The 21,825-nt window shown below is 41.4% G+C and overlaps 2 protein-coding genes across 2 annotated transcripts; one reads left to right on the top strand and one right to left on the bottom strand.

Moving 5' to 3' along the window:
• Positions 1 to 1,015: 1,015 nt before the first annotated feature.
• Positions 1,016 to 4,089, bottom strand: LOC118419306 (leucine-rich repeat-containing protein 15-like). The gene is made up of 2 exons (XM_035825665.1): positions 2,254 to 4,089; positions 1,016 to 1,914 (listed from the first exon to the last, which is right to left on the bottom strand). The coding sequence occupies exons 1-2, from the start codon at positions 3,959 to 3,961 to the stop codon at positions 1,016 to 1,018; spliced, it is 2,607 nt and encodes an 868-aa protein (XP_035681558.1). The 5' UTR covers positions 3,962 to 4,089.
• A 3,453-nt stretch (positions 4,090 to 7,542) lies between these two features.
• On the top strand, positions 7,543 to 21,618 carry LOC118419305. Its single transcript, XM_035825664.1, has 19 exons — positions 7,543 to 7,692; positions 8,303 to 8,484; positions 8,884 to 9,017; positions 9,784 to 9,956; positions 10,334 to 10,545; positions 11,403 to 11,564; positions 12,101 to 12,261; positions 12,659 to 12,856; positions 13,392 to 13,492; positions 13,833 to 13,951; positions 14,413 to 14,552; positions 17,130 to 17,237; positions 18,031 to 18,195; positions 18,928 to 18,999; positions 19,378 to 19,519; positions 20,048 to 20,187; positions 20,608 to 20,730; positions 21,115 to 21,249; positions 21,523 to 21,618. The coding sequence occupies exons 1-19, from the start codon at positions 7,610 to 7,612 to the stop codon at positions 21,616 to 21,618; spliced, it is 2,646 nt and encodes an 881-aa protein (XP_035681557.1). The 5' UTR covers positions 7,543 to 7,609.
• The last annotated feature ends 207 nt before the right edge of the window (positions 21,619 to 21,825 follow it).

Here is a 21,825-nt window from a genome sequence, read left to right as displayed (position 1 = left end):
GTAAAAGTGACACTAGTGTGTTAGACTGGCATCACAAAGTTGGTAACCACACTCATAGCTTCCATATTGGTGTCACTTTTACAACAATCCAACATGTTTCATTTCTACAACTACAGTCCTGGGTACCTCGCAAGCGTCGCTTCTACAAGTACAATTATTAGGCTACAACACAACATATTTGCTCATTTTGGTACTTTATCGACATGTTGACCATCCTTGCAGAAAAAAAAAATTCTTGTTTTTTTTTCTGAAATCAGACGAAAATTAATGCGCGCGCTGATGTCATCCATAAAATTTACTTGCTGTGGCCTTATATTATTTTCAATATTTGTATGCGCTAAAATAAATTGAGTACAACTTGAGTCCGCCGTCACTTCGTCTCCGTACATTTATTTGTATTATTTCAAGTACTTTTCAATAAAAGAATTGATGCTGGAATACATCTGAATAATACTAGTAACATAGAACTCTTGGCGTAAACACTGTGAATATTCCTACACTATTTAAAATCTGTGTTGTTGCAAGATAACGTTATAACGTATAATAATTTTTACTAACAGGAAAAACATTACCCATGTCAACGTCAGGGAGAAACTTTTCAACATTGCCGTAAGAATTAAAAAATTCAAGAAAATTCAAAATTCAAGAATTCAAAATTGCATGCTTCTTTCCTATGATACGTCCTTACGTCTCCTACAGAATGGACTCTTCGTTCAATAATCTTTTTAGGTCACATCACGTCCATTCACTCACCAAATTCCACCCACAAAATAAAAATGTATGTACCACATGAACTAAAACAATGTTTTTCGGCATTTCGACCTCAACGTAAAATGTACGATAGGGCTTGCGCTGTCGTTAGTGTGTTGCTAGGTTTAAAGTTTACTGCAATGCTGTCTCTATCGGTTTTAGCAGCATACATTCTGAAATGTCATATTTGTCAGAATCATTCACTTTTATGGGCCTTGGTGGTTCCTCAGTTATACTCTTTCTAAGTATTCTCGTAAGTCATTAATCATTTGTCATTCCCATAAATGATCCCAGATTCTGATTTCTCTTTGTTGTTCTTGTAGATGCTTTGAGAAGTGCTCGATGCTACCTTTATATCTCCATTGCCATACATGGCATGGGATGCAGTAGATGCTTCTACCTGCTCGCTATCGTTTCCATAGACAGATTGAGGCATAGCGGCTATTTCCTCCTCGTTGTCATTGTCATAGACAGACTCAGACATGGCGGCTGCTTTCTCATTATGATACTCATAGACAGACTGAGACATAGCAACTCCCCGTTCCTCGCTACCTTTCTTATAGACAGACTGAGACATAGCAACTCCCCGTTCCTCGCTATCTTTCTTATAGACAGACTGAGACATAGCAACTGCCCGTTCCTCGCTACCTTTCTTATAGACAGACTGAGACATAGCAACTGCCCGTTCCTCGCTATCTTTCTTATAGACAGACTGAGACATAGCAACTGCCCGTTCCTCGCTACCTTTCTTATAGACAGACTGAGATATAGCGACTGCCCGTTCCTCGCTATATTTCTTACAGACAGAATGAGACATATGAACTACCTGTTCCCCAATATCATTCTCATAGCCGGACTGAGAAGGGGCGGATACTTCTTCATCCTCGTTATCATTCTCATAAACAGATTGAGAAGGGGCTGTCTCTACCTCATTATCATTATCATAGACAGACTGAGACGGAGTAACTACCTCTTTCTCGCTATCATTCATATAGACAGACTGAGACATGTCGGCTACGTTCTCCTCATCATCATTTTCATAGGCAGACTGAGAAGGGGCGTCTGCGGTCTCCTCATTCTCATTCTCATAGAGAGACTGACATGGGTCAGGTACTTCATCCTCTTTGTCGTTCTCATAGACAGACCGAGAAGGCGCTTCTTCTCCTTTTTTGTCATTCTCATAAATTTGTATTTGTTGCCTTGCGTCACCATCCTCGTCGGCAGATTTGAGTGAACGTACTGGTGCTGGTGCCGCATTTGTAGGGGCATTTTTTGTCCATCGCATGGACCATAATACAATGACAACACAGGAAACCAGCAGACACCCAGAGAGTGTACCTACACCAACACTGGACAATACACTTAACAATGTCTTGTCCGGTGACGAACCTGACACTGGAAATGAAGCAAACGAGGTCCAAACTGATGTTGTCATTTCTACATCAACAAACAGTGCTGTAGATGTGGAACCTTCAGGATTTACCCCAATACAGATGTATAGACCTGCGTCTGCTGCAGTAACGTATGTTATAATGACAGTATCATTCACTCCCATAGCCATCCTCCCACCTGACTCAACAGTAGCATTCAGTCCAGATGGGAGGGTGACTGTGATGTCTGGTTGAGGGATACCTGAAGCTTCACAGACCAAATGTAGAGACTGCCCCTTTACCAAGTTGCTACTTTTGTTCGTTTCAAACCTCACAATCCTTGGCTTTGTACATATCAGATGCTCGGTCTTTATGTTTCTAAGGAGCATTCCATTAAGGTTATTGGGTCCTGTACACATCATTTCAAGATTAGAAAATGGATTCCGATCGTTAGAATTATCCATCATTTTCCTGAAACCAACCATTCTACAGTCACATTCCCATGGGTTACCTTTCAGCACAAGTCTCGAGAGTTTGGGAAGATGTGTGAATATGTCAGACTGGACAGTAGTCATTTGGTTATTGGCTAAGTAGAGATGTTCTAGATAATCTAGATTTGAGAATGTGTCCGATCGTAAACGATCTATTGCATTTGAGCTCAGATCCAGTTTTACAAGCTTGGGTAGGATTGTAAATGTGCCAGACTGAATGTTTGTTAATCGGTTATAGGATAGATTCAGCCTATGGAGTTGAGGTAGATTTGAGAATGCGCTATGATGAATGTTCTTTATCTGGTTGTGGTCCAGCCGCAACCATCCTAGTTTAGATAGGTTTGAGAATGTGCCAGACTGAATGCTAGTTATCTGGTTATCGCCCAGGCACAACCATGCAAGGTTGGTTAGATTTGAGAACGTACCAGACTGAATGTTAGATATCTTGTTAGAGCGTAGTATCAAAGCCTGTAGCTTGGATGTATTAGAGAATACAATGAGCTGAGTGTTAGTTATCTTGTTAGAGGCCAAGGAAAACTTCCGGAGCCCCGGGATATTTGAAAATGCACCCGGTTGAACGTTAGTTATCTGATTAGAGTCCAGAGTCAAGGTCATGAGCTTTGGTAGATTAGAAAATGTACCAGACTGAATGGTGGTTATGTTATTGTGATTCAGATACACATCTTCAAGTCGTTGTATGTTTGAGAATATACCAGCCTCAATGTTAGTTATCTGGTTATACATTAGAAACAATGATTTAAGCTGGGGTAGGTTTGAGAATGCACCAGGTTGAATGCTATAGTTATTTATCTGGTTAGAGTCCAGACACAACTTAACAAGTCGGGGTAGTTTCAAGAATGCACCAGACTGTATGACAGTTATCTTGTTAGACTCCAGATGTAACGCCATAAGCTGTGGTAGATTTGAGAACGTACTATGCTGAATGTTAGTTATCTGATTATAGGCCAGCATTAACCATCTAATCTTGAGTAGGTTTGAGAATGTACCAGGTTGAATGTTACTTATCTGGTTATAGCTTAGGTCCAAGCGTTGGAGCATAGAAAGGTATGAGAATGTTTTCTTCTCTATTGTAGTTATTCTATTATTCTTAAACTTTAGTGTGTCAAGCTTCTTGTACCTCGGTAGGTCAGAATTATTCAAGGATGTAATATTATTGTCATGTAATTCCAGGGTAGTGATGCTTCCGGGTAGATACTGGGGAACACTGCTGAGGCATTTCTGGTTGCATCTGCATTCTGATGGACATCTGCTGCTACAGTCCTCGGTTGTTCCGGCTTCCCTCAAAGTGATGATCAGAAGAACCAGAAGTGTCTTCGGCTTGTTGGGCATTTTCTGTCAGAAAAGATTAGATACAGTCACGAAGACGTTTTACATTTTTAGCTCGCGTGTATAACTTCAAACAAAGAATCGGAGCCCTTAAAACTATTCAACGTTGCGAAACCCTGAAAAAGGCTGGAGTCAGCTGATGAAGTCGTGGTATCACGCAGTGCAATCAAGCTGTTTCAAGTAAGTCCAGTCATCTTCCTTTCGTGCTTGTTCTTTAAATCCCAACTTCGACTTGTAAGAATGAAGAAGCGGGACGTAATCTTCTCTTTTGACTAAAGGTTTTTTGGTAAGGTTTGGTGGACTGCTTTCCTTTCGGCACTCCGTTTCAAGCCTCAGGCGCAAAGTAAGAAAGGATCAATCGTCTCTTTTGACCAAAAGGGTTGGCTATTCAACTCATGCATTGTTCTGTAAAGTTAAACCTCCTTAAGACATGTAGTACATATTAGACTTAATCGTCATTTTGAACCAAAGGTCTGGGAGGGCTTTTTGGCTGTTGAGGTGAGACCAATCTCGGAAGTAAAGTAGCTAGGCTCAGACGTCTCTTTTGGCCAAAGAGGGAGCGAAGTAAGTCGCAGACAGACTTCTTTATGTCCTTTTTACATCTTCGTGATTACATTTTCCAAAAGCTGGGCTTCCTGTATATCCCAACTTCGACTTCTAAGCAAAGTAAGCAGGACGAAATCCTCTCCCGTTGACTAAAGATTTTTGGAAAGGTTTGTTGGCGTCCTTGTTTCCTTTCGGCACTCTAGTTCAAACCCCAGGCGCAAAGTAAGAAGGGATTACTCGTCTCTTTTGACCAAACGCGTTGGCTATCCAATTCATGATTGGTATGTAAAGTTAAACCTCCTTAACACCGATAGTATGTATTAGACTTAATCGTCATTACGAAGAAGAAGAAGAATCGTCATTTTATTTTGAACCAAAGGTCTGGGGGGCTTCGAGGCTGTCGAGGTGAGACCAATCTACAAAGCAAAGTAGCTAGGCTCAGACGTCTCTTTTGGAGGGTACGAAGTGAGTCGCAGACAGACTTCTGTATGTCCTTTTTACATCTTCGTGAATACATTGTCCGAAAGCTGGGCTTCCTGTATATCCCAACTTCGACTTCTAAGCAAAGTAAGCAGGATGTAATCCTCTCCTTTGACTAAAGGTTTTTTTGGAAAGATTTGTTGGCGTCCTTGTTTCCTTTCGGCACTCTAGTTCAAACCCCAGGCGCAAAGTAAGAAGGGATTACTCGTCTCTTTTGACCAAACGCGTTGGCTATCCAATTCATGATTGGTATGTAAAGTTAAACCTCCTTAACACCGATAGTATGTATTAGACTTAATCGTCATTACGAAGAAGAAGAAGAATCGTCATTTTATTTTGAACCAAAGGTCTGGGAGGCTTCGAGGCTGTCGAGGTGAGACCAATCTGGAAAGCAAAGTAGCTAGGCTCATACGTCTCTTTTGGCCAAATAGTGGACGAAGTGAGTAGCAGACAGACTTCTGTATGTCCTTTTTACATCTTTGTGATTACATTTTCCAAAAGCTGGGCATTCTGAATATCACACTAACCATACACTCACTTAGCATTCCACATCCAAAGTACTGCCTACAACTGTTCTGGCTCACAATAACAGAAACTATTTATTTGTTGGTCATTCTTTCACGTACTGTACGAACGCCTTCAAGCTTCCGCCTTGCCTCGACCTGACTTATGTAGCGGACAGACTTGTTAAGTTTCGCACAGTATTTCCAAAGTACCAAGGCCAAAATTTGGCAAACGATTAATTTTATTCTACTCTGACTGAAGTCATATATAATCTCATACAAAAATAAGATTGATGACTTACCTTTTGACGATTTTTTCTCACAATTGTTCTCAAGTTTCAATATTTACTCTCTGTTTTCTTAAGAGCCAGACCAGTCTCCCGTTGGGTTTCCCCTGGACTCGGAGTCAGTACGTCGAGCATACAACCCTCCGCTTCAGCACAAGTCAGATTGGTCTTGCGGTTGTTTTCGGTCTCATGTTTTTGGTCATGTGATGATAGAACGGACCGTCGGCAAGGATGTTAAACGGCCTTTTCTGTCACAATTCTGTGGAGAATAACCTAAATTCCCTGTGATAACTCTGTCATTTGCCGTAGGTGACAGACGCTTGTACTACGGAACTAGTGGACCGCGAGTGTTTCGCAGGAGCTCGAAAAGAGTTATTTCAGCTCTAGCGTTGGGCGGAAGGAACCACGCGTCATCAGCGTCTGGGTCTGGGGGGTACAAACGTCATTTGGAACCTGCGCAGTGTGGGTTTGCTGACGGACGAATGAAGTCCCTACACATGTTCCTTTGCTGATTCATTTTTTGGGAGGTTCCTTTTAGAGGTTGGGGGCTTAGTAGCATAGGGAGAAAATACTGGATGCCTGGTTTTATATCTTTGTCCACAGTTTTCATACTTTTTGTTCAGTATTATAGAGACAAATCACTTCAGCTAAGGTCATAACCCACCGTACATACGTGCAACTGCGTGCTGTTTACGTGCAAAAACGTGGGCAATCTTTATTCCAACCTCCCCTGTGACATATAGTATACATAGCGAGTTAGCTACCCAACGTGTATTCGCTAGACGCGCCGCTAGGAGTCACACGATGTACCGTTAGATAACTTTGTAACAGTTAGGAAGCTTATTGCTATGAGTCCATTGTCCAATTGCACAATATCATCCAGTGTCGTAACAATGGGTGTGACAAAGAAAAAAAGCTAGAAGGGGGTCTCGAATAATCCATTGGTACCTGCCAAACAGTGTTTATCTTTTTTGTGTGTTTATCACATCCTTCAGAAAAAAAGATAAGTAAATTATCTGAAAATTTGCATCCCATCACGACAATGGTCAGACTGCCTGTAGCTGTTTTTCTCAAGCAATCAAATTATGCGTACCGCCAAATTTTAAGATTTATAGCGAGGTCAATGCCAATGAAGTCGGTTCTTTGAAATGCAGAGTAACTAATTAACACTAAACTGGTGGCACGCTAGAGGCGTGATGACTGCATCAAACTTTGCCCTTAGTATCATGAGTTCATTTGATCATCAAATAAACCTGCAATGAAAATATTTGTCCACGGCTGATAACCAAAATTACCGTACATGTTATCAGCGCCACCGTGTTTGGTTCTCCCGATCATAGATCGTTTGAATTGCACCATAAGGCCACGGCAAGTAAAATTTGTGTATGTCGTCACTGCAGACTGCAGATCATACAAGAGCACAAAAGAACATAACAAAACACATGATAGTCAAAAAGAAAAGCCAGATGCCTACATTTTTTTAATAGAGACTATAAACTCTGTAAAAAATATTAAAGAAACAAACCTTTTCAACGCCGTTTTTTTCCGAGGCTGTATTCAATAAATACCACGTGTACAAGTACGACCACACGGCGTATCTTTCCTTTTGCCTGTATTTTCTTATCATGTTGACTGTCTGTAATAAATAAAGTTTCTTTCTCTTTTTTTCAAATGATGAGAATCTTAACGCGCGCGAGACGATGCCATCCTTAACATTTACTTGTTGCGGCCTATGCTGACGAAATCCGCGGCGATGCAAGCACTGACACTGGGTAGTGAACAAGTGTTGAAAGGACATTGCAGATATTATTGATGCAGTAACACCGCCGTGAGACATGAGACTGCCGCTGTTGTTTGCAGGGTTGGTGCTGAATGTGTTGCTGTCAGGAGTACACGGGGTACGCGCCGATATAACAAGGTGAGGTTGCAGCTACAGCCACATGTCTGACTCAACAAATTGATTTACTTCTATATGTTTGTACGAAGGTCAATCCATTTGCAACCACTTGTTTGACTGCATGTAACATTATAACGTTAGTTGTAGAAGATCTTACGAAAGTCGCTGTACTTTTGTTATGTCAATAAAGATTTGTTTGTAACGTCCTTGGTTTGTTTGTTGTTTGTAAGCACATATGGGCCCGATTCACCTTTACGTACTATAGTTACTAAATTGTAATACGGAGACACGTGGGGAAGGGCAGATTATAGACCTTATTGGTCTCCACCTTCCCCAGCACAATCCACATATATTTAGCTTAGACGTCTCTATGTATATTTTTACTTTGTGCAAAATAGATAACGTTAAGACAAAACAAAACAAACAATTACCAATTAATTGGCACCAGGAGGTCAACTGTAATGCTGCTACCAGTGGACATCCCTGACAGGTTCACTAGAACAGACATTTTGTTTAGATTAGCCAACACTTATAACGTTACATGTATAGCCAAACACAGGAATTTGCATACATTGCCACTTCAAATATCCTCCAATAGAATATCACTAACAGAACATTGGCCCCATTTCAGTCCACCTTGTGACGTCAGTGACCATCTGCACGAGTGCTTGTGCTCGTACCCAGAGTACCATGTGCGGCGCATGCGCAGGTCACTGTGGGTGTCAACTACCGTGTGGGACCTGTCTCCTTCTAGCGGCCGCGCACGCGCACTGAAGAAGTTGCAGCGGTATCTACATGGTCATAACAACCAAGGTAAGAATAAAAATGCTATGAGTTTTCGTTCTTTCAAATCCTGGCCCCTGCTGTAGTGATTGCACAAAGTTGTGTGGCCCAAGGGCTATTGAAACTGAGATTGGCACCGCCTTATGCAACATGCGGGAAGGACTTTAACCAACTTAATCCCTTACATATACTATATTTCTACCGTTTTTGCCTCCAGGCAAAAGGCGTTTTACACTTTGTGGAATCCTAGCTGGATAATGGGACGCAAAATCCGACGTGGAAATGCGTTTTACACCTTGTTGAATCCTAGCTGAGTAATAGGACGCAAAATACGACGTGAAAGAGGTTTCATGTTTGGCGGAACACAGGTGTTTAATTACGTAGGTAACAAATGTAACGTTATAACGTTAAACGTGATATTTTTTCCAGGTGTGACGATCCCGAGGGAATGGCCGCTGACAACGCAGACGTACGTTCCGACCGGCTTGCTGCGAGAGGTCACGGTGGCCCTGCCCCTCCCCCGGGAGGAGTGGATCAGTCCACCTGTACCGGAGGACCCCACGGTTAGTTTGTCAGTCAAATTCTACTTTGTAATTTTCAGACAGTTTTTAAATTCTTCCGAGGAAGACAAAAAAAAATACAAAATTTCCAAATCTAGCCCGCCTGGTGAATTAGAGACTTGGGTTTCCATCTCTAGGTTGATTGGCCATGTCTAAGCACGAATGGAACGATTGGTCCCATTTGAATCAAATTTAGCTGGATTTGACCGAAACTTCTTCACCTGAGATAGGGCGTTAAATGGAGGTCCCGAGTTTGAGGAGACCAACACCTTGAGCACGTTAAAGAACCCGCTTCACTTATCGAAAAAAGGAAGGGCCCTTCCTGATGAGAGTTGATCAAACCTTACAGTCTGTTCTTCGAGTTGACATCTTGAAATGATGATCGTCACCTGTCATGTCAATCCTTTCACAAATGTAGTAAAAAGTAGATAAAAGCTAGTGGAGTTCTTAAGTAGATTTGAAGAAAATTATATGAAAGTGTTCCTTAGTAGTGACTTGAATATTATAGAGTGACAGGCTGTGCAAGGGAAGAGCTTGGCTCGGGTCTAAAGTTGTTCCCATAAAGACAGCAAGAAATAAACAATAACGAATAAAACAAGAAATGTACAACTCTAAATACTTCACAGAGCTTTTGGATCTTCGAAGTCTTGGGTTTTCAGTGGTAGATTTAGCCATAAAGCGGGGAATGCTAGTACCATCTGTTTTGTGATATATATATGTGCCATATAAAAGATTAAAAACAAGCACGGAAAAATGTTCATCTCGTCAGGTTGTCCTGGACGTTGTTCCGGAGACCGTCCTGTACGTGAAGTCCTTCCGGAGAAGAGGAGACCTGGGGTTCTCCGCCCAGCGGGAGGCTCAGAAATTGCTCCATCTTCTCATCGCCAATAAGGAGCCGATAGTGCGGAGGGATGACTATTACTACATCCTTCAACACGGCGGGTGCGTTCTGATTCCAAACTTTATTCAGTGCACAGGGTTACACACATCGTACAAACGTATTTACAAAAGCACAATGTTAAAAGAGGGAAGGATAACTGTGTAAGGGATAACAATCATTGACATATATTGGCATCTTGTGCTATTTTTATTTTGAAATATATAAGATACTGGAAGTTTGATTTGAGGTATATACAATACAGGTACATGCAGTGGAGTAGCTCATGGTCCATGTGTGACGTTTCGGGTATACCATATACCTATCACTTAGATTAACCATCACAACGGGTACGGTGAGGCCTCTTTTTCACTAGACGCTGAGCGACCTATCGCTTTTACTTTACATTAACCTTTTTACGCCTGGACCACGAAACATTTAGCGACGGCAGTACATTGCGGGAACGCTATGAGGTTGCCATCTTCGCCACAAACGCGGTGCTGGACGAGTTCTACCGAGGAACGGACGGCCCGGGGGAACGACTCCTCCGACTGCCCAGATGCCTTCGCGGCAACGACAGTTTGTGGTCGTCAGGGGGCGCTTCAGTCCACGCGGACTTGGTGAGACGGTACTGCGGCACGACGTTTTGCTACGGTGAGTACAATGGTCACTATTATCTACGATGTTGAAAATGATCGTGTTTGCATTCTTTGTGCCATTACGAGTGATGGTCTGTTCTTTTCCCACTCTTTCTTTCTTTCTCTCGTTGTCCATCTCTCTTTCTCTCTGCCCCTCTCTTGGTCTCCCCTCATCTGTATATACGAGGGACGTTCAATAATAACTCTGACTCATTTCCCATAGAAGGAGATTAATGAAACTTGGCACAGTTATTAGTCTTTCTCTTCATAGGAACCACCTAGAGTTATGCATTTCTCGCATTGTTTGATGCAGCTCTGGACACCGTTTTTGTAGGACACCCCAGGTTGGTCCTCCAACAGATGCCTCATCAATGGCAGAAGAGGAACGACCAGGTCTGGGAGCTATTTCCACAGACTTCCGGCCGTGTTTGAATTCAGGATGCCAGCGTTTTACAAGGTCATATGATGGGGCATCATCACCATAAGTTTCTTTCATTTCATCAAAAGTCTCCTTTGGTGTGCGTCCTTTCAAATATAAAAACCGGGTCACTGCGCGACACTCAACTGGCTCCATTTCACACCTGGTCCATTTCACACCTGACTCAGTTCAAACACCAGTAAATCAGACACCACAATTAGTTCAGAGCTCTATTTTGCAACATAAACTATAGAGATATGAATCATTACACATGCAAAATTTCTTATAGATCAGACAACTGGAAGTGGGTCAGGGTTATTACTTATTGAACGCCCCTCGTACAAGAGCATCGACGTATAAAAACGCTACCGTATCTATACATGTGAAACGTGCAGTTTCTCTGTGTTTCGCAAGAGGAAGTAAGTCTGCCATCTCTGATTGTTTTCCCCCTATAGGTCCAGATTGTCCTACATACACCATACAGAGCAAAGACGGCCGCGGTGTGGAGAGGCGTTCTTACCGGACCGTCGGGCCGTTCATGCGCACCGACCCGCTCACGTGCCAGTTCGACCGTGCCAGACAACAGGGACAGAAGATCATGTTCCAGAAGTTGAAAGGTAGGGGCTTGTCTTTCCACAGCCTTTTATATTTGCACAAAGCAAACATTTTAGTACAATGCTAAATTTTATTCCAACACAAAGGTATATTTAGTATACACGGATCAAATTTAAGTTTCGACGACCACTGTTGCCTTCTTCGGCATCAATACTACTAACTGACCAAATACTTTAGAACATAAACTCGCGAGAGTTACAACACGTGATCTTATCAACACGCGATCTTGCGGATACGTGACGTCAGCAATTGGTCAAACGTGCCAGGAAGTTTATAACGCCCACCGTCTCTGTTCAGTGATGGCTGGAGTGCCCTGATATAAATGGTCTCCTTTATTACAAGTTAGTCCTGCTAGTAATATTGCTATCGCGGGATTTGAAGATTGTCAAATAAGAAATATCGTGATGTGGAAAGCGATTCTGCCGTCACAACTAAGTGTCCCTTCCTCCTGGTAAAGTATTCTACCTGGCCAAACAGTAGAAGATGCCAATAGGCCGATGGTACTTAATTAGCAAAACTTTTTGTCATCCCGACCCAGAGGTAGGCCTGGCGTCGCCAGGGAGGAACTTTTCTCGCTTCTCGCCGGTTGTGACGGAAGTTGTTCAGGTCGGGTCGCGGGGAGGTTCGTGCAGTCGGACCTACGCCTCGTACATGCCCGTACCCAGGGACGTCCTCACAAGAGTAAGCCAAGAGAAAACAGTAAGATACGATTTGTCTGACGTACCTGTACACACGTCCACACCACATACACACACGCCAATATCTTAATATTTCCAAGCTGTCATATTTCACATGACTTAGTAAGTGTTCTACAAATTTCGACGAAGTCCTGTCCTGTCCTTTTTGCGTTTCTTACTATACGGTCAGCTAATCAAGCGAATGTAGAGGACAAATTGACTACGAGCAAATATTTTTGTCTTTAATACTAGTATTTGTTTTAGAAATTGAAAGACAGTATTGAAGAAAGTATTGGATTGACTCGCCAAAATGTATTCGGTTACGGGAGTTGTTTGGACCGTTTCTTTTCAAAACGTCAGAATGCCACGTCATGTGGAAGTAATACCTAAGATCTGCTCTCTAATATTTGTTGCCCTAGGAAAGTTTTGTATCTACTTGCCAAGACCTATCCGGTTACGTGCTGTGTTTCGGCGGGCACGGCGGTACGGAGACGGCGTTCGAGGCAGGCCGGAGGCTGAGCACGGCTCTGGCCGACCGAGGGGCGTCGTTCTCTGATGACGCCATGGCGGTGGTGGAGTACAACGTACAGTCTCGTGTCTTTGACAGACACAACGAGGTAGGTGTCCGTTTGTTATTTTGTTGTTGCACATGTAAACCGCCTTTAGGCATAACTGATCAGTTTGGTGCAAACTGTGTAATACCAGACAATAATATTTGATCTACCTCAACTAGTAATAGGATGGAATCTTAGTCCTTCTGACAACTGTAGAGGGGTTCTTTAACGTGCTCGATGTGTGGCTCTCCTTAAACACGAGACCTCCGGTTCTACATGCCGTTCGAAATAATGCCCCTAACCGATGTGCAATGCTGGTTCACCTTTCTCCGCGGGGTAACCTATATCCACTGTGCTTAAATGATGGCATTTGGTGATATCTAGTCGACGGTTGTTTGCAATTCTTTCAAAATATTGCATTGCGAATCCACCGACCGTCGACTTGATATCATCATATATATGTACTCTGATTTCGATACAAGTTATATGGTTTATACCGCTGATTAAGGCGAACTAGCTTTATATAACCCAAAGCCAATACTCAAATCCTCCCTCAACAGTTAAGTAATAACTATGCTTTTTGTTTTATTGCTTTCAGGTGTTTATGGAGACCCGGGACAGCGAGAACGGGTGCCTACACACGGACAGTTCCGGTACACAAGGCCAAAACAGCCTCGACTTTACACTTACGAAAGACTGGTACGATGACTGTTCCATAAAGATTCTTCCGCACCTGCTTAATAGCTCTGAAGAGCTGCTCTGCGGAGGTTGCTCGTACATCCCTGCGCCAAGTCTTTGTCATTTCTGTAGAGCTAGCTTCATGCACTATGAATGTGTTTACATTATACACATCACCTTAAGGAAACGTTTAGATTTCCATATTCATAGTACTGCAAGTAATCATTTGATCAAATTGAAAAACATTCGTGAAGTTTTTTTCTGTTTCCGAATCTGTGAGACGTTATTGAATCACTAGTTTTCTTGTTGTACTCTCGCGTTAAGTTTTGGCTCTGATCTGTAAATATATTGCCTATTGTAGGTTTGAAGGTGCTGATATCACGAGCCCTGATCTGCAGCACCCATGTACCAAAGCCCCCTGTCCGCACAACAAGATCACACGAACGTTCGACCACTTCAAGGAGCACCGCTACATGAAAAGTACGTAAACCCTGTTTTCATTATCAAATAAATGTATTGTGTTTGAACTATCGCTAATTTAGAATGCCTAAAAGCTTTCTCAAACTGTTAGAAAGTTAACATAATTCGAAAATGCAGAAGATTATACGTATTTGACATTGTAAAATTTACAATAGACGACCGATTTTAAACCAAAAACAGTTAAAGACGTACAATCTTGTACAGTGTAAGCTATAAAAAAGATTTGTTGTGAAGCGGTGTTGCTTGGTAGAAGCATGCTCGTTTTGTATTTCTCTATCTCTCATAGTCTTACTTCGCCTGCTTCCTTCCTCTCTCCTGGTTCTTTCTTCCCTACATCTTTTCCCTTGTCTTTAAAATTGCACAGAACAGTTCCCTTGAGTTATCCTAATTATGGTAGTATTGTGTATCTATGAAAATAACGCACAGAAATATTGGCTTTAAATTTCCCCGTCCAACCTTAGCCAGGTGGGTCTGTACCAAGGAGAGGTCATGCGAGGCCGTGTCGGGGCGGGACAAGGCGATGGCCGGCCTGCTGTTCTACATCAACGGCAGGAACGACGACAGAGCGACGATAGAGATGATGCAGCCCGTCTTAACCATTGTAAGTATCGGAACGTGTACCGCACCGTACCTAAGCTGGTGTGTTACGCCGAACGGCGGTTATACCGGCTATATAAATACAGATACAGATACAGATACCTATGTATATTTACACTCCAATGTTCAATTTCTTATTTATTTTGTTACTTAAAACGTAAGAACCACATGGAAATTGATAAACGAGCTTCTTAATAAAAAAAAGAAATCGAATGTTCTTCCTAGCAAACTCTGTGACGACACATATGAAATATCTAACCCACAAGACATTGTAGATGCCTTCAATAGCTTTTTTGTTAATATTGGACCCTCATTAGCTAAAAAGATCGACAAGACTGACTGTTCTCCTCTATCTTTCATTAACAATGTCTACCCATCTTATAGCTTCTTTGAAACACCCACTGCATCCGAAGTCCAGAATATTATTTGTAATCTTAATAACCCTGCTCCTGGTAATGATGAATTAAGCACCTCCTTAATAAAACAAGTCAGCAGCTCAATACTAGAGCCCCTCACGTATATATTAAAATTGTCCTTGGAAACTGGTATGGTCCCAAATGATTTAAAGATAGCCAAAGTCATACCGCTTTTCAAATTATATTATAAATAACAACATTCTCCATGAACACCAATATGGCTTCCGTAAACACCATTCAACATATATGACACTTTTGAAATTAGTAGACAAAATTACCTCGGCCATAGAAAAGAATGAATTCACCATTGGTGTGTTTCTGGACTTGTCGAAAGCATTCGACACCGTGAACCATAAAATTCTATTAGAAAAACTTAACTGCTATGGCTTTCAAGGATATGTTTTCACATGGCTAAAAGACTATTTATCTAACAGAAAACAGTATGTTTCCAATAATACCTACTCCTCAGATACAAGATCAATTTCCTGTGGCGTCCCTCAAGGTTCTATACTTGGTCCTCTATTATTTCTCATATATATCAACGATTTGGCTTATGTATCTGATGAGCTATATGCACTACTATTTGCAGATGATACTAACTTGTTTTCATCACATTCTGACCTTGATATATTAGTCAATAAAATGAATAGAGAATTAGACAAAGTAAACAAATGGTTCCAAATTAACAAATTATCCTTAAATGTCAAGAAAACAAATTTCATTATTTTTGCAGGGAAGAAAAAATACAATAAGGAAAATGTTAAAATAGCTATTAATAACACACCAATTAATCAAGTTACGCACACGTGTTTCTTAGGTGTCACCATTGATGACAAACTTACCTGGAAAAAACATATTGACCTTATTTGCAAAAAAATCTATAAAAACATAGGTATTGTCAGAAAAATTGCAACGCTACTATCTTCTAAAACATATATGATATTATACTATAGTTTACTATATCCCTATCTTGCATATTGTAACATCGTATGGGCGAGTACGTACTCCACATCACTTAAACCTCTACTTCTTCTGCAGAAACGCTTCGTCCGAATAGTCTCAAATGTGTCGTATACATTCCCTTCTGCATCTTTGTTTCGTAATTTAAAAGTATTAACTATATATGATATAAACAAACTGCAAAGTTGCCTTTTTGTTCACAAAACAATTAATAGTTCTTGTATACCTAAGCAATTCCAGAACCTTTTCCATCACAATTCAGACCACCATCATTACAATACTAGACAGTCTAACCATTTAAAACAGATACAAGTAAAAACACAACAAAGAAAGTTTTCCATGTTGTTCAAGTGTCCGCAAATCTGGAATAGTTTAAGTGAAACCTTACATCTTTGTCATTCACAACCCATCTTCAAAAACCTGTTAAAAAAGTCATTATTAGATAATCAAACATTTAATTAATCTCCCATTCATTGTCAGTTGTTACATTTCTTTCAATGTTATATTCTTATTACATCATTTCATTCATTTTGCCGTTATGATATTGCATTAGTTATCAATTATTGAACTATTATGATTTATTTCCATTTTGTTAATTGATATAATTCTTTTGGTTACGTTATTGTCTAATGTATAATTTTTACACGTCTATTCAATCTTGTGACTTTGGAGGAAGACTTTGTACAAGCCACGAGGCTTTTTTCTTCCCCCCTGCACGTACTTTCTTCCTTTAACTTGTTTTATGTTAACTTTTTAAAGATTGTGCAAAATAAATAAAGTAAGTAAGTAAGTAAAGTAAAAAAACGTGTTATTCCTACCACAAAGAAGAAAATCTAGCTCTGGAAAAAGACGAAAGGTAATAATGGAAAGATATTGAAATATTGACAATGTCATTATACGGGTGTTGAAATCAGTACCATCTTTGATTTGAGATTAGGTTTAAAACAATCAATCAATCAATCAATGAAGCATGGATTTTCTGTATTAGATCCCTGAAATCTAGATAAACAATGTTGCTTCTTTAAGCCGCAGTGAAATATGTTGGACGGCCTCTTGTGATAGTGTTGTCGACGGGGTAGTATCGTCAGCGAGGTTTTGGCTTTTATTGATATTTTGATTGCATTATTTTGTTAGTTAGAAACAACTGCTTCATAAAGCCACACTGAAACAGGATCTGACAAGTCACGTAATGGACTCTTTTTCAGCACAATGTGACTGAAGTGAGTTCGCCAGCCTGCGACAAAATCTTCACCGTGTGTCTCTACCTGCCGACTGGTTACCATGACAACCCTCCCAGACCCGTGGATACACAGGTCAGTTACCATGGCAACAGATTCACTGTAACCCGGCTTTCAGCCCAAAGGACATGGCCTGCACTGCATGGTGTTCATCTAAAGTAATTAATGAGTGGTCCCAAAACAATAGCTCATTGAAGAGCTACTCTTCCCCAGGTTGTGATAGGAAAGACTGACGACATGCACTGTACATACAGATTCATTGTAACCCGGCTTTCAGACCCAATAGTTTAGCCTACACCGCTTGGTGTTTAAGAGAAAAAGAAGAGATAGCCTTCTATTTCTACTGCTTTTGATATGAAGAACAGACCAAATGTACAGAAAGTATAGGTACACTGTATCCTGGATTTCAGCACCAAGGGCAGGCACCATATGCAGTGGTTCGATGGTGACATTCCACTGGTTATGACAGACATACGCACGCTATGTGCAATGCATACGGGCTATTTGTGCCGGGGAAATTTTCTCACCTCTTTTAGACCAGTGGGCCGCTGCCTTGAAGCCGATGTCACACTTTCAACTATTACCATCACCATGTTGTTCGTCAGAGGGTGGGCGAATTTCAAAATTGCCAGAGCATATTTTTTTGCCTGAAGATCAAATCTAGTATAATGGTATCCTTGGCCTATAGCTAGCGTTTATGTAACGGTTACAGTGTTTGACAGTGAGTCTAGACGTCCTGGGTTCGAATCCTTTAACATGTCTAGTCGGGATTTGAACTCCCAACCTTTAGGTCTATCTAGAGGCTCTGCCAAGTACACTACCCACGTTTTAGCAACTGGCATTACATTTGTACATTTGCACATTCCAGGTGTACATTTCTGAGCCTGTGGAGGAGCTGGAATTGTTCAGCCTACATTTTAACAATGCCAGGGTGGGCGGCTTGTCACGCGACCTGTACGTGTCTGAGTTAGCTCATAACGTCACAGCAGAGATGAGCTCCATGCCGGACCGCTTCGACGTGCGGTGTGAGAAGGTGAGCCATCTTATGGATAAATCAGACTGTTCTCCAATTCAAGAAATTGGACCCAGTTTTTTTTTTTTATTAAATCACTCAATCCTCTTCAGCTTTCTAACCCGGTCGCTCTGGACACGTGATTGTATGATACTAAGTAGTGTGACATCAGCAATTGGTTAAATGTTGTGGAAAGTCAATGTCGCCACCGCCGTGACACTTCAACACCTAGCTTTAACAAGAAGTACTGCATCAATCTTACAAACATACAGTATTCTTGATCAATTACAGTTAATAGTCGTCAATATTTAATAGCTGTCGTCACTTATCCGGCATTTCTGCTGTATCAGAAAATGAGAGACCATTCATTATATCAAACCAAGGATTTTAAACATTTGGCACTAAAAACGCCTCCTAGTTTTGACAAAAGGTACTGCACCTTGTTATGCAAACATACTAAAATATGTCAACTCCAAGAAAAAGACGATGATTCATTTATTTATTTCATTTTGAGAACTCTTGGGCAAACCTTTCGCCCGACAGTTTCCGCTATGATTTAGTTATTTCTTTATCTAAATTTTATTTCATCTTGTGGACTCTAGAGTAGCCTCTTCAGCATTTTTTGCTGATTTCCTGGAGGTCCAGGTAACAAAACATAATACAATGAGTAGAATCATATGGCAAAATTATACGATGATTGAAAGTCATCACTCTTGACTGACATCACTTGTTTTGTGTTTTCGCTTGTTTCAGGAAATGATTGCCGAGCTGCTGTTTATGGCGACAGAAGACGAGGAGTGGCACGAGTTGGCTTTCTTCAGAAAAGTAAGACAAGACAACAATGGTCTTCAAGGGAGCTCCTCTAAACGTACATTGTCTTCGTAATGATCAGACAAAAGAAGATGTTTACGTGACGATATTGAGCATCTATCCAATAACAAGTATAATTTTGATTCCAATACACCATGTTACGTGCCCAAAGCTTGTTTCTATGCATGCATGTTTTTTTACAGTCGGTACAAGCTGCGTAGGTTTGATCTACTCACACCGGGATGAACCCCTATTTTTCGTCAAGTGTTTCTTAACAAATACAGCAGCCCTAACCACAAGACCACATTCTCACCGTTTAACGTTACATCCATATGTAACACATTGTCTTTGTAAATACAAAACTTTGTTTTCGAAGATTATCTTTTTCACCAGGTGCCGACGCAGCTGCTCCCCCAAACGGACAGCCAAGCCGATGACGTACATGTGCAGTATGACGCGTGTCAGAATGACGCGTGTTTCCTGCACGAGAAAGTGCGAGACTGGGACGGCTTCACGGAGTTCAGGTTTGACATAGGTAACGGTATTATAGTTTACGTTGATGAAGGTTAGATATCTAGGTAATGATAAAGACATTAATTACAAAAGTAATTCAAGCAACGATTTACAAAGCCTATCCAACTGCTTCAGCAACTTTTGTATTGCGGATTTGTTGAAAGGACAGAAAGAGCATGATAAAAAGAAATCATCACCAAGTGCCTCTTTAAGTTTGACTACAGAAACGCATGGTTTATGCACTTAAAGATAGCGATTATTTATGTGTCTGTGCGTGCGTGTCTGTGTGTGTTTGTATGTATCTGTATGTGCGCATGTGTGTGTGCATGTGTTTGTGTCTGTGTTTGAGTGTGTCTGTCTGTGTGTGTGCGTGTCTGTGTGTATGTTGAAGAAAACACGGCCACAATATCCTTCGTCACCTCTGGGTTTGATAACAACACTATACCCTTCCCACGGCTACAGTACTGAGATAAAGTAAAATCAGCACCAAGGAAAGGCCCTGCCTACAAAAGAAAACGTGTCTATCCCATGTCCTTTTGCTCTCATATAGGGAAGTGGGTATGCATGAAAACGGCCGGATGCGAGACGGGAAACCCACGTGACGTCTTTCTGGCGCTGACGTCATATTTTGGCGGGAAGAACGTGGCCGGGAGGGTGCTGGGGAACATGATGGCGCCTGTCGTCATGCAGGTGATACTATTAACAATATTAATGGAAGATCTGTGTTTGCGTGTTCTTCCTTACATGGGCTTAATGTAGTTTGTTTGTCTGTTATTTATATGAATATTTATTTATTCATGAGAAGCTCAAATCGGCCTGCAGGCCTCTTTTCATGAGAAAAGCCAAGACAACGGCTAAGGCGACCATTCCTTCACTGTGCTGTATAAGACTATTCAACGATTCACATGCTTAGATCTCTTCCTTGCCTTCGACTGTTTCTTCTTGTCAAATGTTTGTAACTATTGTATTGTGTTTTTCCTACAACAAACTTTACACAATTCAGGGTGCCTTCAAGCTATCTCCTTTATATGTAAGTTTGAGGTTTTGTGAAATAAATAGATATAATTTTGCTGTTGAAAGATAAATTTCGCTTTCACCCTCTGTTTTCAGTACAAGAACATCTCGAAGGATGAGGATCCGTTCCCCGGCAGCTGCCATGAGGAGCTGGAGGCTTGCGCGCCACTGCCGAGATATTACCAGAGAAAGAATGCGCCTGCCCCGACTGAGGAGGGGGTAGGGGTCTCAAATATTGTGTGAAATTAATAACCAAATTAGTATTATTCCTACCCTTTTCGTTGATTTTGGTATGTGAAAAGGTACTTGATTTAGGATTTTATAGGATAAGACCTAACATTATGCAGACAGAACACATGACTCGTCGATCTGTGGATCAAAAGTTGCAGAAAGATTATGGTTCCAAGCGTCTCTGTTAAGGGCTTAATATGTAATCTGTGCCATGGTCCGTTTCAGAACAGAGTTTGAATATCAACGCAATAGCTTGAGAATTAGGGTACCCCGTCTATAGTTAGGTGACAATGTTCCGTTTAAGAGCAGAGTTTGAATTAGATTAGATTAGATCATTACGGCTGATTTACATATGGTATATCTTCCTCCCAGCTGATGCTGAGACAGGTGGTCACGCCCAGTATGTACATCATCGCGCTGAAGGGCCACATCACCTCGGCACAACTCAGCCTCGAGCTGGAGACACTCAAGCACAAACTAGAGGAGACGGGACTACAGTTTGACAAGGTGTGTTAACTTGTTTATCACCCAACAGCTTCAAACAACGATAAACCACATTTAGACGTAACACGCCAATTTTGTTAAGTAGGTACAAAATAAAACCAGACTGTAAGGTTTCATCCACTCACATTGGGAAAGACCCCTTTTCTTTTCAGTAAGCGTGATGGGTTCTTTAACGTGTGCGAGGTGTAACTTGACACGTGTGGCCCAGTCCAATGAGATACCTGCTTTTAAGCGATCACAACCTCTACTCTGACATATCTAACGTTATCCTTGCAGAGTGGCAATTTATTCTACACATACGACGAACCTTTCACCGAGGTGGACCGGAGAGTGACGTACACTGGCTTCTGGAAGTTACAAACCGTGGGGTGACCTGGTGGCCAGTAGTACCTTGCGCCCTCTCTCTCTCGTCGTAACTACTCTTTACCAAACAACATTGATTGCTTGAAAGTAGCGGTAGAAATTGTTCAAATGTGTTTGCAACAAAGACATGTCTTTTTATGAAGCGTATGTGCACAGTTTTTAAGTCAATTTTTGCCGCCGGTGTGTCGGGTATATCGAGCAGGAAACGGTGTTTAA

The sequence above is a fragment of the Branchiostoma floridae genome, chromosome 7 (assembly GCF_000003815.2).
Source record: "Branchiostoma floridae strain S238N-H82 chromosome 7, Bfl_VNyyK, whole genome shotgun sequence".
Taxonomy (NCBI): domain Eukaryota; kingdom Metazoa; phylum Chordata; class Leptocardii; order Amphioxiformes; family Branchiostomatidae; genus Branchiostoma; species Branchiostoma floridae.
The sequence above is the reverse complement of the archived record's forward strand: the minus strand, read 5'-3'. Positions and strand labels throughout refer to the sequence as shown.

Excerpts from the sequence above, each read along its gene's own strand:
- LOC118419306 (XM_035825665.1), bottom strand. The coding sequence starts at position 3,961 with ATGCCCAACAAGCCGAAGACACTTCTGGTTCTTCTGATCATCACTTTG. Across the intron at positions 1,915-2,253 it reads CGTTACTGCAGCAGACGCAG|GAGAAGAAGCGCCTTCTCGG; the intron begins GTCTATACATCT and ends ATGACAAAAAAG.
- LOC118419305 (XM_035825664.1), top strand. The coding sequence starts at position 7,610 with ATGAGACTGCCGCTGTTGTTTGCAGGGTTGGTGCTGAATGTGTTGCTG. Across the intron at positions 12,857-13,391 it reads TCTTTGACAGACACAACGAG|GTGTTTATGGAGACCCGGGA; the intron begins GTAGGTGTCCGT and ends TATTGCTTTCAG. Across the intron at positions 20,188-20,607 it reads TGGCGCCTGTCGTCATGCAG|TACAAGAACATCTCGAAGGA; the intron begins GTGATACTATTA and ends CTCTGTTTTCAG.